At 40.2% G+C, this 18,882-nt stretch overlaps 2 protein-coding genes across 2 annotated transcripts; both read right to left on the bottom strand.

Annotated features, from left to right (window-relative positions):
• Positions 1–116: 116 nt before the first annotated feature.
• On the bottom strand, positions 117–11,094 carry ZSCAN26 (zinc finger and SCAN domain containing 26). Its single transcript, XM_055390550.2, is given in 5 exon segments — positions 117–1,938; positions 5,353–5,470; positions 5,797–5,936; positions 5,939–6,281; positions 10,913–11,094. Coding segments are annotated over 4 exon segments (1,437 nt in total). The 5' UTR covers positions 6,216–6,281; positions 10,913–11,094; the 3' UTR covers positions 117–1,036.
• Positions 11,095–14,476: 3,382 nt separating this feature from the next.
• On the bottom strand, positions 14,477–18,868 carry NKAPL (NFKB activating protein like). The gene has a single exon (XM_004043497.4). The coding sequence runs from the start codon at positions 18,743–18,745 to the stop codon at positions 17,537–17,539; it is 1,209 nt and encodes a 402-aa protein (XP_004043545.1). The 5' UTR covers positions 18,746–18,868; the 3' UTR covers positions 14,477–17,536.
• Positions 18,869–18,882: the final 14 nt, after the last annotated feature.

Genomic DNA, 18,882 nt, shown 5'->3' with positions numbered 1-18,882 from the left:
CTAACGATTAGTAAGTGGTATTTGTCACTCTGGTGATATGTTTTGGAGTGGACGCCCCTAATTTTAATATTCTTCATCTGTGACATTCTGGTATCCACAATATAAAGATCATGATCTCCTCTCCAAGCTGACTTTATTAACTTCCAAAGTATTCCAGAACAAGCAACATTTCAAAATTGCATCATCAATATTAAAGGGAAAAAGTCCAATTTCTTTCATCAGACATTTACTGAATAGTGTCTATGCAGCAGCCACTATACTGGCACTGGAGTTATCAAGTCAGACAGTTGCTATTCAGATTAATTCAGCAAGGTTCATTCAAATTACTCATGAAATCTCTTTCAAAGTCTAAGTAAAACGTTGATTTATAACTTGAATCTTGACATAATGTGGTGGGGAATGGGGATGGGAAATGGTAAAATTACATGAAGCTAACCCTGAAGGCAAGTTCTGAAGTTCACCAGTGAAAATTATCTTTGCTTTTGAAAATGCTTCCACTGGGGAAGGAAGGAGTAAGGCCAGTGGGAGGAATGAGGTGAAGCCACTGGGGGAAAATGTTCACCATTAACCTGTACTTTAAAGACACCTTTGAGAGTAGTATACTTCCAAACATCATCAGTTTTACTTCATAGGAGAAAGTTGCTATAGCATATCCAAAAATATCAATCTTCCCTTGTTCTGCTTAAGCCTGCAAATCTGTGGGCACTTGATTCACTGCTGACTTCAAAACTCTTACTCAGTCATGAAGCTCTCTATTGCTTAGAGTATACAATCATGCAGTTATGTTACATGCTATGAGAAGTCCTGCAGTGAAGAATGCTGTTTAACTTTGATCCTAGCATATCATCTACAGTGAAATTATTGTGGTCCAAAGCTGACTTCAAGGAAGGCAAAGGAGAGAGAATAGAGGCAGGGAGCCTCCAACTCAGCCCCCAATAATTTTCTGATGCCACAGTGGGCTACGGTGACTTTTCCTAAAGTGCTGTTTGCTAGTCAATATGCCTTCTCTGATGTTCTACAAGGAGAGAACACCTCATCAAGCCAGTTTGTCTTTGTGGTGATATCTCTGATGTTGAAAAAGACCTGACCTTTGCCTGAAGGCTTCTCCACATTCACTACACTGATAGGGTTTTTCTTCATTGTGGATTCTTACATGCTGAGCAAGGTGTGAGTTTAGTCGGAAGGCTTTCTGGCATATGTTACACTTGAAAGGTTTTTCTCCAGTATGAATTCTATGGTGTCGAATAAGGTCTGAGGTCAAACTGAAAGCTTTTCCACACTCATTACATTGATGGCTTTTGGAGTGACTATGGATTCTCTGATGGTGGGTGAGGAGTAAGGCCTGACTAAAGGTTTTTCCACACTCCTTGCACTCACAGGGCTCCTCCTGACTGTGAATTCTCTGATGTCGATTAAGGTGAGAGCTGCGCCTAAAATTTTTTCCACAATGGATACATAGATAAGGTTTCTCTCCAGTATGAATTCTGAGATGTTCCAAAAGGCCTGCATTCTGGCTAAAGACTTTGCCACACTCATTGCACTGATAAGGCTTCTCACCAAGATGGATTTTCTGATGTCTGACGAGGTGTGAACTCCTCTGAAAGGCTTTCCCACACTCATGACACTGATGACCTTTCTCTCTAGAGAGGACTTTCTTATGTCCTGTAAGACTGGAACTCTGACACACATCAGACTCGCAGAGTTTCTTTCCCGTGTGTGTACTCGCATGTTCAATTAGGTCCAAGTGCTGGAAGAATCTCTGCTCAGGTTCTGAGCATTTATACTCAGTCTTCTCTTTGGGCTTGGCCTGATGCCTTTCCAAGTTAGAGCCCTCATTATGAGCCTCCATGGGTTCAGATATTTTCCCAGATGACTCTACTCTTCCACAAGAGTCTCTTACTACAACAAGCTTCCCATTCTCAATCCTTGTCTCCTCACCTGCAATATTAAATATATACCACCAATTACTTGTCTTTTGATGCTTGGGGAAAGGAATCTGCAACTAAAAGGAAAAAAAATTTAATGAAGCCATGTGTGCAAAGTAAAAACATTGTGGATGCTTGTGATTGCGTAAAATAGTTACAGAATGGTACACAAGACATTGTTAACTGTGACTGTCTTTGGGGAAAGATGGGGAATTCTGGTGGGAGGTGACTTATTTTCAATAGTTTAAGTTTTATCATGGGATACCACACACAGAAAAGCTAGCAAGCAAGCAAATAAACTGTCTTAAAGGGCATGGCTGTACAGTCTTGAAGATAACTTGTCATATGGAAAATAAAAAAAGCTAGGTTAATTGAGGCCCCCAGGGCCCATAAGAAAGGGACGACATTTTAACTGAAAATGAAGAAATGTAGATGTGGTGCCCAATTTTATCACTAACTGTGTAATCTTAAAAGAGTAAGGTAAATCATCTGGGCTCTGTGTCCTCATCCATAAAGAAAGAACAATGTACTATAAGACCTTGACAATAACATGAAGTTCACAAAAATGCCTTCGCCTTTCCTAATCTCCTTGGACAGCAGTAACTGCTCTCCTGTGTGGTTCAACAGAGCTTTTATCTCAACGCTATGATAATTTATTCATGTCTGTCGCTCCCTGCACCCCTGATGCACAATGCCCCAAGAGACTGTAAGCACATGCAGAGCAGACTTTGTTTTCTCTAGCACAGAGCCTGGTACATAGCAGACATTAAACAAATGTTTACTAAATAAATGGCCTGTGTCCTAAGGGTGAAATTAAATGAAAATAGAGAAAACTTAAGCTCAGATACACAAGCAGACGGGTGAGAAGAATGTGAAGTTTTTGTTTTGTTTCATTTTATATTTTTATTTACCAGTTTTTCTTGTAGCTAAGGATAACTCTTTAAAGGCTAGGAGCATGACTGGGGATGCAAAGTCAGAATGAGAGAGTAAAAGGAAAGCTGGATGGAGAAAATAGAAGAAAGAGACTCTAAGCAGCACTAATAACAAACAAAAGAGGGTTAATCAGTGTGAGCAAGTTAATTCAGCAGATAAGTAAAAAGGAAAGAGTGGATGACAGCTGAAAGGAAAAGTGAAGGTGAAGGAATTAGTAAGGAGACATCAGAGAAAGGAAGGTCACAGGTGGGGAGTGAAGAAATTAAATAATGTAATAATGTACTGTGTACAAAGACCCTCTACAATAGAATGAAGTATTCAGTCCTACACAGGGGCAGGGGGCAAGAGTGAGAGATTAAGGGAAAGGAATAAGACTCTTCCAGTAATGACATAATCACATATACAACTTTAAAAAAGCAAGAGAGGATGAAACCAAAAAACAACCTGAACTTTGAATATAAAATAACATTTTTAACAGATCCAGAGGGTAAGGGACATTTTCAAGAGTCTACTGACATTACATTCACTTTTTTTGAGACATGGTCTTGCTCTGTTGCCAACGCTGGAGTACAGTGGTGCAATCGCATAGCTCACTGCAGTCTTGAACTCCTGGGCTCAAGCAATCCTCTTGCCTCAGCCTCCCAAGTGGCTAGAACTACAGCTGCATGCCACCACGCCTAGCTATTTATTTATTTTTTGTAGAGGACAGGGTTTCACTATGTTGCCCAGGCTGGTCTCAAACATCTGGCTTCAAGCAATCCTCCCACTTTGGCTTCCCAAAGCAGTGGGATTACAGCAGCCACATTTACTTTTTGTATTTAAACTATACACCCATCACTGATTACATGGTAATCATTTCTGCAAGGCTAATTCATTTCTGCAAGGCTATTGAGAAAAGGTAGGCCCCTTTCTTTCAGCTACTTTATTCAGGATGCTCCCAGAAGAAAGGTAACTTTGAAGCTGACTTGGAAATTGAACAGAGGAATAGGTAGCATGTAAAGCATGATTTTACATATAAAACCAGCCATTCATCAAACAGACATTTATTGAGGGTCTACACTAGGCCAGGGACTGTAGCTGACTCAGAAAACAAAACAAAACCCCTTCCCTTTTAGTCTGGCAAGAGAAAAAGAGAAGCAAACTAGAAACTGCAATATAATGTAATTAGTTCTATGACAGAAAAAAAAAAAGAAGAAATGAAAAAATGTAAGGAGCAAAAATTAGGCAGAAGAATTTCAGTGACAAAGAAAATAAAGGAGGCTGGGCGAGGTGGCTTGCACCTATAACGCCAGCACTGTGAGAGGCCCAAATGGGAGAAATGCTTAAGACCAGGAGTTCGAGACCAGCCAGGGCAACAGAGGGAGACCCTGTCTCTACAAATAATAATAATAATAAGCCAGGTGTGGTGGCACACACACCTGTAGTCCCAGATACTTGGGAGGCTGAGGTGGGAGGATCACTTGAGCCTGGAAGGTCAAGGCTGTAGTGAGCTATGACTGCACCATTGTACTCCAGCCTGAAGACAGAGCAAGACCCTGTCTCAATAGAAAAACAACAAAAAAAAGAAAGTATAGAACCAACAACAACAAAAAAAAAATCCAGGTGACATTTAGAAATGAAAGATAGTGGCCATTTACAATAATTTGAAGGAAATTTTAAAAAATGAGTAATGAAGCATGTGGCTTTCTTTGCCTTGATTAAGAAACTAGCAGTACTTGTTTTTTTTGTTTGTTTGTTTTTTGAGACAGAGTCTTGCTGTGTCGCCCAGGCTGAAGTGTAGTGGCGTGATCTCGGCTCACTGCAATCTCAGCCTCCTGGATTCAAGCAGTTCTCTGCCTCAGTCTCCCAAGTAGCTGGGATTACAGGCACCCGCCATCAAACCTGGCTAATTTTTGTATTTTTAGTAGAGACAGTGTTTCACCATCTTGGCCAGGCTGGTCTTGAACTCCTGACCTCGTATACCTACCCGCCTTGGCCTCCCAAAGTGTTGGGTTTACAGGCATGAGCCACCACTCCTGGCCACTATTTGCTTTTTTAAGAGATGTTGCCCAGACTGAAGTGCAGTGGCACAATCATTGCTCACTGCAGCCTTGAACTGGGCTCAAGTGATCCTTCTCCCTTAGCTTCCCAAGTAGCTGGCCTGGCACTGCTTTTTTTATTCACCCCTACAGTAAGAGGAAGAAGAGCAAGGTGAAGGTCCAGGTTCCCTTTGTACCCTTTCCTTGCTATTTTGTTCAGCTAAAATATTTGGGGTGATAGACATCTCTTATCTCTTGATAGTGGTCCTGATTAGACCACAATTATTTCGCATTTGTGAAAACTCATTGACCTGTACATCTAAAAAGAGTGAATTTTACTACATGTAAATTATGCTTCAGTAAACCTGACTCAAAACAAAAGCAAAAAACAAAATACAAGGGTGCTAAGCACAACCTCAGAGGGAAAGGCACAGTCCACCACGTCTCACACACAGAAGATGCAATCCAATTCTTACCCTTCTCTTTCTCAGGCTTTGTAACTTCACACTCATGCCGAACCTGCTGTTCCTGTACTCCTTTCAGAGGGGCCATCTCCTCCACAAGCATTTTTTGTTTCTTTGGCTGGTCTGGGTCCTAGGGACAATTAGGTATATGGAGGCATAATTAGATATATGTGGGTTTAGGAAACTGCTGTTCAGTAAAACACCTAGGTGTTAAAAAAGAGAAGAAAGAGAAACCCCAGAGGGGCAAAGAAAAGAAGATGGGGAATCTGGTGCACATTCAGTTTTCTCCCAGCAAGGGCCAGGTAAGGTTGAGGTAAGACCTAAGGAAATTAACAGACTGGAAAAAAACTGAATCAAAGCTTAGTAATTCTCCTTCCGCTGATGAGCCCATGTCCACCTGTCTGGCCAGAGATCTCAATTCCTGCATTCCTGAAAAAGAGCACATCTGACCCTTACCACCTGTTGTCCTGTTTCTCCAAGATCCAGCTGCAAATCCTCCAGAACAACAACCACGTCCTCCCTGCTCTCTGGGTGATGCTCCTGCACCCGGGCCTGGAGCTCCTTAGGCAGGATGATCAGAAACTGCTCCAGCACCGCAGCTCCAGGATCTGCTCCTTGGTATGGGTCTCGGGCTGTAGCCACTGTTGACAGAGCTCCCGGAGCCGACTTAGTGCTTCTCGAGGTCCTGTGGTCTCTTCATAACGCAACTGCCTGAATTGTTTGCACAATGGCTCCTGTCCAAGGCCTTTACTGTTTCCTTGCAGCTTGAATCCCTGTTCCCAAGTAGAGTAGTGATCCTCCCTCACTACCCGAAGCCCCTCCTTCTTCAGATTCAGGGGAGCCAGGGAATGGGCACTCACCAATGATGTTGCCATCCCCAGCTTCAGACTGCTCTCCTTGTTTTGGAGAACTTTCTTTGGACTGTATCTTCAGAGACACTCCTAAAATTATAGTAACAAGAGTGACAGAAACAGTAATAGTACAGCTAACAAGAACAGTAACATTTTCTTGGGTTTATACATTTCCTATTATCCATTTTTTCTTTCTGAAACAACCATTTCTAAACATACATACAGAAGGAAAAAACTATCTTACAGAATACCATCTAATGTAGAAGGAATAATAGATTTGAAAAATCACCATTTTGTAGCCCTCAAAATAACTGAGGCTAGGCACTGTGGCTTACACTTGTCATCTTAGCACTTCGGGAGGCTGAGGTGGGAAGACTGCTTAAGCCCAGGAGTTTGAGTCCAGCCTGGGCAACATAGTGACACCAGGCATGGTGGCACACGCCTGTAATCCAAGCTACTCGGGAGGCTGAGGAGGGAGAACTGCTTGAGCCCAGGAGTCTGAGTTCAGCCTGGGCAACCAGAGCAAGACCTATATCAAAAAAGGAAGAAAAGAGAGAAAAAGAATGAAAGAAAGAAAGAAAAAGAAAAGAAAAAAGACAAGTGAAAGACAAGGAAATAGAGAAAGTTTTTTCAGATAAAAAAGACACCATAAAGCTGTTGGATGTTCAGTGTAGTAGTTAGTTATGGCTGGGAAAAAGTTATATGGAGCCGAAATCCTGGGAAACATCTACATGTAAGAAACAGAAGTGAGATGGAACTGGAAAGGTAGGAGGAGAAAAAAGACAATAGTATCCAGAAGGTCAAGGAGGTCTATTTCTGTAAATGTGGAATGGTGGAAAGACCCTGGGCCTTAGACAGGCCTGGGTTCCAATCCAGCCCTGTCACTTACATGTTGTGACCTGGGGCAAGTTACTTATCCTTTTGGACTTACTCATTTGTAAAATGAAGATAATACCTAATTCACAGAAGTTTTGAGGTAAATGAGATAATTCTAAAGAACAGAAGGAATTCACTGATTTATAAGGGAAATGATATGAGCACAGTGTTTAAGAGTGTGAAATGCTATAAGATGGTGAATTAATCTAAGACCTGGCATAGACACTTGATTCAAAAACAAAGATGTCATTAGTGACCTCTGTGAAGGTAATTTTGGTAGTGAGAATAGCTAGCCTGCCATAGGAAATGAGAAAATGGAGAGTGAGCATAAATGACAAATTTCAAAAAAGTAATACATTGAATGGAACAAGAAAGATAGGGCAGAAACTAGAAAGGGCTAATGTAGAGTATAAGTATTTTTGTGACTTCAATTACTGTCCTTATGCTGATGATTTCCTTATTCTTCAGGTCAGATATCTCAAGTGTCAGACTTGAATTTCCTTCTGCCTATTTGGGACCAGGATACCCTACAGAAGCCTCTCAAATCCAACATGTCAAAAATGAACTCAGACAATTCCCTACCATCCTTTGGGGCAAGCCCTTGGTATGTGGGGATTTAGCATTCTTGATTTTGACTATGCTTGAGTATCCCTATAGATCAGTGAAACACCATCTGTCAGCTGCTGACACATGCCTTTGAATCAATGTGCATGCGGTAAGTGGGAGAACGGGAGAAGGCTCACTTAATCAGTGGCTTAGCCTCCAAACAGTTTGCTGTTATATATTCCTCAATGTGTATATAGTTAACATTTCCCAGCTGATAATTATTTTTCTTAGTCAAAATGAACTTAAACTTTAAAAAGCCAATTCCTAGTATTCTTAATATAAGTAAAAAAGTCCAAGAAAGTGATGATTATCAGTGAAACCCCGTGTCTACTAAAAATACAAAAAATGAGCCGGGTGTGGTGGCACACGCCTGTAGTCCTAGCTACTCGGGAGGCTAAGGCAGGAGAATCACTTGAACCCAGGAGGTGGAGGTTGCAGTGAGCTGAGATCACGCCACTGCACTCCAGCCTGGGTGACAGAGTGAGACTCTGTCTCAAAAAAAGTGATGATTATTAGCCAGAAAATAAAAGATTGGTATTGTAATGGTTAATTTTATGTGTCAACTTAACTGGCCACAGGGTGCTCAGATATTTGGTCGAACATTATTCTGGATGTTTCTGTGAGGGTGTTTTTGGAATGAGATTAACATTTAAATTGGTAGACTGTTGACTAAAACAGACTGCCCTCCATAATGTTGGTGGGCCTCATCCAAGCAGTTAAAAGTCTGACTAGAACAAAAAGGCTGACTCATCCCTGAGTAAGAGAATTCTTCCTGTCTAAAATGCTTCAAACTGAATCATCAGCTTTTTTCTTGCCATCAGACTTGGAACTAAAACAGCTCTTACTGAATCTCAAGCCTATGGCCTTCAGACAGGAACTACACCATCAGCTCTCCTGGTTCTCAGGCCTTTGGGCTTGAGCTGGAACTAAACCATTTGCTCTCCTGGGTCTCCAGCCTGAAAACTCACTCTGAAGATACTGAGACTTGCCAGCCTCCATAATGACCTATGCTAATTCCCTATAGTAAATCTCTTTCTAGATCTCTACCTATCTTTGCTGATATAGATACCCTAGTTATACAAATAATGACACAAATACAGGCATATGTATATATATACATAATTCGTATTATTGTTTAGGTATATATACCTGTATTCGTATTTTTTATATATACCTGTATTCGTATTATTATATCTATAGAGATATCTATACCCATATCAGTATATATCTATGCCACATACATATATATATACTGGTATCTATATCAGTATTGATATATAAATAAACATGTGGTATGATGTTGATATGTATATATAGGGTATGGTATGTTTTTTTTTTCTTTGAAATGGAGTCTGCCTCTGTTGCCCAGGCTGGAGTACAGCAGCGCAATCTTGGCTTACTGCAACCTCCGCCTCCCGGGTTCAAGTGATTCTCCTCCCTCAGCCTCCCGAATAGCTGGGATTACAAATGCCTGCCATGACACCCAGCTAATTTTTGTAATTTTAGCAGAGACAGTGTTTCACCATGTTGGCCAAGCTGGTCTCGAATTCCTGACCTCAAGTGATCCACCGTCCTCAGCCTCCCAAAGTGCTGGGATTACAGGCATGAGCCACCGTGCCTGGCTGGGTATGAGGCTGAATTAGTGGTGAGTTCATTTCTATAATGTGATTAAATATATCAAACACAATATATAATAAATAATTTGATAAACTGTTTTGGGAGGAGCTCCATCTACCCAGCTATTTGAGCCAGAAAACTGACCATTCCTTCCTCCTTTCATATCTCATGTATCTGATCAATCAAGTTCTATTGATTCTATTGCTTAAATATCTCTCAAATCAATCCACTTCTCATCCCCTTTGCCAGTCTTCTCCTACCCAGACCACTGTGACAAACAGACTGGTCTGAGACACCAATCTATTTTCCACACGCAAACAGTGATCATTCTAAGGAGGATATGAAATATTATTATGTCCCTGCTATGCCTGTTACATATAATGGCTGATTATTACCCTTAGGATCAAGTTCAAAACATTTAATATGGTTTAAATTGTTTTTTGATCTAATAAAGTACTTTATTTCGTCAAATTTGCAATACTCCTTCTTGCTCCTTGGCCCTTCCACAGCTTATTCCTTCTGCTTGGGCCACCCTCCAACCCTCCAATTTTCTTCTTGTTAATGCCCACTCACACTTCATGTCTCAGCATAATAAAACAATGAGCCAGGACAACTATACTACATGTTTCACATATATTAATTATTTAACCCTCACACAACCCTATAAAGAAGACACTATTCCTAATTTCTTCGTGCAGAGAAGGAAATTGAGACGGGGAGAGTTGAAGAACTTACAAGAGGTACCAAAGCTAAACCTCAGATCTTTTCTCCAGTATCTCTTGCACCCACAGGCCCAAAACCTTGGATTTATATTTGCCTTCTTACTGTCACACCCTACATCTGACCCAGTAGCAAATATTATTGTCTCTATTTTCAAAGCAGATCATAATCTGATCACTGGCTCAAGATATCCTTATCTCCCACCTGAATTACTTGGAATTTTAAAAAATTACTCTTAACTTTTAAGTTTTCTTGATTCCATTCTTGCCCACTTAAAATCTATTATCATCATGAGTCTCCAAGTAAAGAAGCTTTAAAACATAAGTCAGATCATGTTTTCTTCTGCTCAAAATCCTCCAAAAACACACACCAAAAAAAGACAAAATTCCTTACACGATACAGTTCTCATTTCCTCTACACTCTTCCTCTCCATACCCCAATCTCTCTGACATCATTCCCTACAAAGGTCGCCTTTGTTCACTGCTCCAACCGCTCTGGTCTCCCCGTTATTCCTCAAATATGCCAAGCAAGCTCCTGCTTTAAGACCTTTGCACTTGCTATTCCCTCTACCTAGAAAATTCCTGCCCGCAAAAGCCACTTAGGTCTTTCCACCCACCTCCTTCAGATTTCTGCTCAAATATTACCTTCTCGGTGGCGCCTACCTTTAATATCTACTTAAAATCGCGCTGAATGGATGAAAAATATGCAGCAGAAGGTTGTACTCTGTTTACCAGATCCACAGCTTCATCACTCTCATAGACCCCAGGGCCGACACCTCCGCTACGGACCCCGCCCCCTCCGTCGAGGGAAGGTTCTCTGCACCCGCCGGGAAGCAGCTGCTCCCTAGGCCCCTAGGCCGCAGTTCCGCCCTAGCCCGGGGCCCAGCTCCAGGGTCCGCTCACCTGGCCAAGGGGCCTCAGAGGACCCAAACGCTCTGAAACACCGTCTTAGCTCATCGCCGAGTGTCAGCTCTAGCTCTTCGGAGCGCTTTCTTCTCCGCTCTAGGAACGCTGGAGGACCTTGGCTCGATGGTGCTGCCGCTTAGGCATCGCAGAAGGAGACTAACATGGGTGCTGCCTGCTGAGGACGGCTGGGAGGGTCATTTCGTTGTGAGCTAAGATTGTTGGGGTTTTTTTTTTGGTTTTTTTTGCTTATGTTTTTGTTTTTGTTTTCTCATTTTAAAGTGGATGTTTATTTTATTCATGTAAAAACAGGCCAGCTCCGTTGAGTGTTATCACAAACAGCCAACATTTTCACTTTGCTCACATAAATAAAACACACATACTTCGCCATTTTTCCCAATTTAAAAATTCATCAAACACAATGGCAAAAATAATTGTCAAAGTATTTCGAAAATTAAACTAAACAATGGACATACGTTTGGATTGAAAGGTTTAAGGTAAGAAGAAATTAGGGCTATTACTGTGAGAGAAAATAAATCAACAACACTTTGCAATCAATGTAAGTTTCAGGGGGAATAAAAGCAACAGATATCACTTTATCAAAATAAATTCTACAACAGAGAACAGAAATAGTCTCTCTTGCCCACAGTATCACAAACTGGGTTTTTATAGTTTTTGAATAAGATAAACTCTTTGAATGCTTATACATTGCTAGTGGGAATGTAAATTAGTTCTGCCACTGTGGAAAGCAATTTGGAAATTTCTTAAAGAACTTAAAACAGAGCTCTCATTCGACCCAGCAATTCCATTATTGGGTATATACCCAGAGGAATATACTGTTCTACCATAAAGACCATGCATGTGTATGTTCATCACAGCACTTTTCACAATAGCAGAAACATGGAATCAACCTAGATGCCCATCAGTGGTGGACTGGAAAAAGAAAATGTGGTACATAACACCATGGAATATCATGCAGCTAAAAGAATGAGATCATGTCCTTTGCAGCAACATGGATGCAGCTGGAGGCCATTTATCCTAAGCCAATTAACACAGGAGCAGAAAACCAAATACTGCATGTTCTTACTTATAAGTGGGTGCTAAACATTGAGGAAACATGAACACAAATGGGAACAACAGACACAAGGACTTCTTGAGGGTGGAGGGTGAGAGGAAGGTGAAGATTGAAAAGTTACCTATAAGGTACTATGCTACCACTTTGGTGACAAAATCATTTGTACACCAAACCCCAGCAGTATGCACTTTATTCATGTAACATACCTGCACATGTACCCACTGAACCTAAAACAAAAGTTGGAAGAAAAAAAAACCTTTAAAAAATCTGAACAAACTTTTGTGTTTAACTGATCAGTTGACAGAAGCTTTGAAATATCATTAAATATACAAAACATTGTACTGACATGTAATTTATTCAGTGTTTCAAGCATTGAAATTATCATAACAGAAAAAAAAACAACCAGTTTCATTATCACAAGCAGTTATCTTTTCTTCTTAAGTGTCTGAATGTATCTTTGAAAGCATATTTTTAAAGTAAAAATTAAATATGTTTACTTTAAAACTTTTCATTAGGCCAACAAATCTAGTCAATATGTGTTACTAATTAGAAGTCAATATTCTTTCTTGAGAGGAAAACTCATATATCTTATTTTTTAATATCTAGAAAAGGACCTTTTCAAAAATTATATAAGGGATAAACATAAAGAAAATTTAATTTAAATAGAAAGTAAATACTATATCCTATTTACTCCCCCTCTAAAATTCCCTACTATGACTAGTTTCTTAAATCTGTCACTTTTATTGTCAAGGCTGAGATTATTGCCATTGCACTGGATATCCCATGAAAATCAAAACCTTTAAAGTAGCTAGACAAAGAAGAGTTTTTTAAAATTTTCAAGGTGTGCATTTTTCATTTAAACAGTCTGTTTGTACCTTTTGGGAGGGGTAGGGGTAGATAAGGTGAGAATAACTCAAAACACTGTTATCACCACGAGAGACAAAATACTAAAATACAAATCAGTTTTCAAACTTGAGGTTTTCATTTTCCAGGATTATCCTTATTTTTGTAAATTATAGTGATCATGTTTCTGCCAGGTCCATTCATACGATATTCAAGATAAGAACTTTCTTTTCCATATTATCAGTAGAGATGCTATTGCATTATGAGTCATGTCACCATGCTCCAGCATAAGATTTACAGTTCTTATCTTCTGGTAATGATGCTTCCTGCTCTTCTCTCTGCTTCTTATACGTATACAGCAAGGTCTCATTCATTACTCTGAGTTTTAAAATAAGTTATTTGTCCAGTGATTGTTCTAAACAATCAAAGCCTACAAATGAATCTAACAAATTTATAGCTTAATATTAGGAAACCTATAACTTTAAGTCACCCATATTAGGCTGATAAAGAAAAATCATATAATCTCCACAAATGCTACAATGTCATTTCATAAAACTCAACATATATTTGTGACTAAAAGCAGAAACTCCTAATAAAAAATAAATAGATGGATGATTCCTTTATAAGGCAAAAATAAATACATCTCAAATATACCAAAAACCTCCCTTATATTTGATGGTGAAATCTTAGACATATCCCCCATAAATTCAGATTAAAGTCTAGCTGAATTCGTTAGGCTAAGAATAAAAAGAGCAATTTTGCTAAATGTATGATTTCTTACTCCCTAAATTGCTGGTGGCTAAGGTTAAGAAACACCTTCCCTTGTGCTACAGAACTTTAAAACAAACAAACATGAAATACACATTAGACCCCTTATGCCAGTGGGAGATTTTTATATTTTGTGAAACACTACTTTTGATAATTCCACAAAGTCATATAATGATGGTCTGTGAGAACATTAATGCTATTTCATAAAATGTATCAATTGTAAATCAGCACAGCCTCACTAGTTTGCTTTCTTAGGCTGTTTCTCAGCACTGAATAAAACTCAGTGTAACTCTAGTGGCTAAGACAAGTTATTTGATCTGTTCAACTTCCTGCTTGAGCAGAGTGAAATAATAAAGTGATTCTGATGGTTTCTTGAAATGTAAACGTAATACAAAATTTTCGTTATACTGTTTTTCTTCTATTTCACAATCCATAGCTACATACTCTGGGCAAAACTACTTCAAAGGAAAAGTTGTAACCCTTTTTATTAGCTCCCCTGAGACAACAGTGATCTGCAGTCAAATTCCAACTCTTGAAATCTCTTTTAAGGCAGATTTATTGGCCAAGTCCCTCTCTAATAGCAACATTAAATGGCAAGTTAAGCATAACTACAGCAAAAAAGCTATCATGAGTATTCCACTGTAGGCATTAGACATACTATTTGTTGCATGGTGTGTATTTTATCTTTCTGGGAAAGAAGCTCACCGATCTTACCTTGGCTTACTTAGAAGTCAGTTTCTCAGCTGCATCTTCTTCCAAGCGAGAAAGATAAAGATATTTGTTTGGCCACTGTTAGAAAACCTTTTTAGGCTTTAACGGGCATTATAGTCAAGTGTCTCTCAGAAAAACAAGTCAAAGGTAAATAACACGGAGATATATTTGCAAGATATTTGATAAAGATCTAATTTATTAAAGAGTTTTTATGACCAGTTAAGAAAAAAGACCAACAACGCTATAGAAGAGTGGACAAAGGTTATCAGAGGAGCAGTTCACATACACACAAAAGAATTTCAAAAGACTCGTAAATACATCTATGAAAGGATGCTCTATCTTACTTTTAATAATAAATACAAATAAAATGCCATTTTCACCTTAGATTGGGAAAGATCAAAAGGTTTGAAAATACAATATTGGTGATGATGTTGGTGAGTGTGTAAACATAGAAGGTGGTGTTGCAATATCTACTAAAATTTGAAAGCACACAGAGCTTAAATCTGGCATTCTTAGTCTTTCCTTGATCACTATATCAAAAAAGTTCCCCCCAATTCTGTCTCTAGCCCGTTACTTTTTTCACATCATACTGTAATTTGTAATTTTTGTCTGTTGGCTTTTATAAGTCTGTCTCCCCCAGCAAAATGTAAAATTCTATGATGGCAAGGAGCAAGTCTAACTTGTTTCTTGGTTTATCCTCAGTACCAGCCATAGTGCCTAATACATAGAAAGCACCTGATATTTTCCCTTTGTTTCAATAATTCTATTTTGAGGTTAGCATTTCTAGATGACCAAAAGGATTCTTTTTGACCTAATATTCATCTATTTTTAGTTGAATATGCTACAGATATACTGTCACATATCCACAGAGGCTTTCAATATAGTGCTCTGTGATAGTAAAATACAGAAAAACATCTTAACCATCCAACAAAATATGGTGCTTTCATATAATGGAATACTACAAGGTTATCTAAAAGAAAGAAAGATTCATATGTATTGATATAAAACATCTCCAGGATGTATTAATTGAAAAGAGCAAGGTGTCAATCCATGTGTATCATGTGGTATAGTTTGTTCTAAAAATGGAAATACGCACATGTAACAGCATGTCTATCACCAATATGCCACAACACCCTTGGGCGAAAATCTCAAGGTGGTGTGGTCCAGTATCAGCCATGTCACATCCTGTGGAAGGGTAAATGTGCCCTTCCACATCACACTTCCCTGCCAGATTCTAGAACCCCATTTCCTCACCTTCAGTTCTCTGGGGGCTAATCAGTCTTTTGAACTTTGAAAAGGGGGTTATCCAAATGAGATAGTTTGGCTAGTGTTGAATTAAAGTCTCAGGGGCCAGGCACATATCACTGAATGACAACAAAGGCCTTTTAATAGACCATGAATGGAGCTCACTCTGAAGTTTTCCCAAGACTGGTGCCAGCTAGTCTCTCGTTGCTAATTCTCCTGTCCTTGTGGTCCCTCCTGATCTGGTCTCCCCCTCATGAGTTCTGCCAACTACCTTATTCTTCTTCTAGTTCTTTCTCTCTTGTTAGTTCCAACTGCATCATTTTGTAAGTCTCCCACCATTTCTCAGACCTTGATCAAAGTGAATCATTCCACGGAGGTTCGGGCTGTGAGAAACAGCCTGCCTTTTATCATATTCTGCTGGGAAAAAGTGCAAGGAACATCACATTCTGTGGGAACAAGAGCCAAACTGCCTCATCATGGGAACACCTTACCAACACATAGCAGTACATAGCAGCAAGCCATACTGCCCAGACCCCTCCCACCTAGGCCTATAAGTACCCCAGCCTGTAAGCGGTGGTGGGCACTGGCATTAGGCTGGTTCCCCACCTCTGTAGGTGTTATGCTGGACATAAAGCCTGCATTTCCTGTTGAACTGCCCTCTGTGTGTATGTCTTTCTTTAACCCTTGTCTTCCCTTCACAACCTAACATGTGTGTGTGTGTGTGTGTGTGTGTGTGTGTGTGTGACTAGGTCTCACTGTTATTCAGGCTGCTCTTGAACTCCTAGCCGTAAGCAATTCTCCCACCTCAGTCTCCGAAAGTGCTGGGATTACAGGCAAGCCATCATGCCTGGGCCTTCTTCTTTATACCTTATCATTTTTTCTTTCTCTTGCTAGTCTAGGTGGCCCTAATCTACTCAAGCACTCTGATCTTCATCTTTTATATCTCTTTTTATGAATAAACCCTATATCCTCTTAAATTAGAATCTGACTTCTAATAGTCGAAGCCAAGTTTTTCTTCAAGAAAATGTTCACTTTTAGCACATGTACTTTCATTATACGTTTTTTAAAAAAGCATTCGAAACTGTAGTATGCATCTATGGTTGTCTATCCCCCTTGCCCAAAATTACCCTGATTTTCATTCAAGAATCCATTCCTCTATAACTGGTCTATGACTCCACAGATAAGCCATTCTATTTCCTAAGCAACAACACTTGTTTTGAGTGGGCATGTGACCCAAGCTTATCCCATTATGGTGAATCTCTGGATTCTTGTTTGGATTAGCAACTAAGAAATGTTCTCTCTTCAGAGGTGGACCAGAAAAAAGATAACCAAACTCAGGAGCTTTGGCAGCCTTTTTGTTATATAAGGGAAACCGGCCCAAGGAAAATGACCCTTGGAAAAAAAGTGGAGAAGAAAGCCAATGTCCAATTAAAGCCATGCAGAAAATCCATCCTTCTTTAGACTTTTCATTTGTAAGAGCCACTAAATCTTTTCTATTTTCTAAGCCAGTCTATTAACTGAAAGTAGAAGTATACACTTGATTGAATCCTTTGTTCTTTCTGGGCTTCTTTTGGTCCCCCCGGGGCAAATGAATGGCAAAAGAGTAACCAGCGAAAAAAAACTTTAATAGCTTTTAATCTTTATGCTGCAACATATACTCTTGTATATGCACAGAATGTGTCTTCTGTATATAAGACACCAAAATATATATTTTGGGGGGAAAGGTGTCAGGGGCTAAAGTGAAAGATTCACTTTTTACTAACTCTCCTCCTATAATGGTTGAATATTTTTAAAACCATGTGCACATATTACTTTTTAAAGTTAAAATAACAAAAAATAAGCTGCTAAAGATATCTCAAAAGAAGCTTTTCCCTGAGAGACTTACTAATATGGTAAGTACAGTAGCACTGTAAAGCCTTTTAACACTTTTGGTCACATAAAATTTTTGTTGTTAAAAGTCCTGCTGTGCAACAAGTAAGTCCTTACTTGTCATCTTTCCCTTTTGTCTTTTTGTACACTATCTCTCGGAAACTGGCTAAAATCTTATTTTCTCTCTTTCGTCTCTCTTCTTGGTTAAAGGATGCAAGAGCTCTCTTCTCATCAGCACTGTAGATCTGGTTCTCCTTACGCAGTCGTACAGACTCCATTCTGCGATGCCTGCTACCACTCATGACATAACCTGAGCATTCAAAAGAACCGATCTCTTCACTTGTCAACCCAATTTCACCTCTTCGTGGGATTCGCTTTCCAGCTTTTACATACTCAGCCATAGCTGCACCTTCACCTGGAAGCAAAGCATGGCCATACTTCAAAGGTTTTTCATCTTGAGAGGTATGTTTTATAGGTGCTTCTGGCCCTATTAAATCCATAGTATCTGCCACATTTGGCTGCTCCATCCAGGTAGCTTCTGACAAGTCCTCTTCTGAGTCTTTACAGCTTGAGTCACTGGATTCTTTTTTGGTCTTCTTATTCTTCTTTTTCTTTGTTTTGTGTTTCTTTTTCTTCTTTTTCTTCTTGGCTTTAACTCTCTTTTTATCATCATCAGAGTTAGAATTTGTGTCAGACTCTGAGTTACTGTCACTATCAGAATATTTCCTATGCTTTCTTTTAGACGACGTATTCTTTCTTTTTTTCTTGTTTCTTGAACGACTGGTCTTCTTTTTCCTATGTTCCTCCGAGTTGGAATCTGAACTGCTGCTTTTCTGATGCGTTACCTCTTCTTCATCCTCAACTGGGGTATGTTCGTCAGAATCTGGCTGAGGGAACTTTGGAGACGGCCCCCACACTTCAGGCGCTCCCAACTCCCCAATCCTCTCTCTCTCCTTCAGCCTCGTCTGCCGATAGCTCTCTTCCTTCTCGTAGTCTTCCGCTGACTGCCGTTCTTCTGCATAGCAGTGACGATGGTAGCGATATCCACTATACGAGGTCGACCAGGAGGACGCGAAGGCGTAGTTGCGGAATCTTGGGAGCCGCCCTCGCGACCCAGAGAGACTAAAGGGGTAAAGAGCGCCCACGTACGACTCACTCCAGGGAGGCCTGAGGCCCTCACGGCCGCGGGAGTGACAGCGGGAACAGCCATCCCAAGAGGAACATCTGCTCTGCGGGGATGGTGGGCTCCCCGAGGAGCTGCGTCGCCTTCTCCGAGAGCCCACGATGTCCTCGGAATAGCTGGACCGGGATACTGGGGGCATGAGCCGCGCCTCAACGCTGGGCGGTTACTACAGACCCAGAGGCTGGCTGGTGATTCGCGGCCAAAGCAGGCGCACTAGAATCGGCCTCCCACGCACGGCTTCCGCTTCCTGTCAGTTACCAAACGGAAAACGAATCC

This window comes from Gorilla gorilla, chromosome 5, assembly GCF_029281585.2.
Source record: "Gorilla gorilla gorilla isolate KB3781 chromosome 5, NHGRI_mGorGor1-v2.1_pri, whole genome shotgun sequence".
Taxonomy (NCBI): Eukaryota; Metazoa; Chordata; class Mammalia; order Primates; family Hominidae; genus Gorilla; species Gorilla gorilla.
The sequence above is the reverse complement of the archived record's forward strand: the minus strand, read 5'-3'. Positions and strand labels throughout refer to the sequence as shown.

Excerpts from the sequence above, each read along its gene's own strand:
- NKAPL (XM_004043497.4), bottom strand. The coding sequence starts at position 18,745 with ATGCCCCCAGTATCCCGGTCCAGCTATTCCGAGGACATCGTGGGCTCT.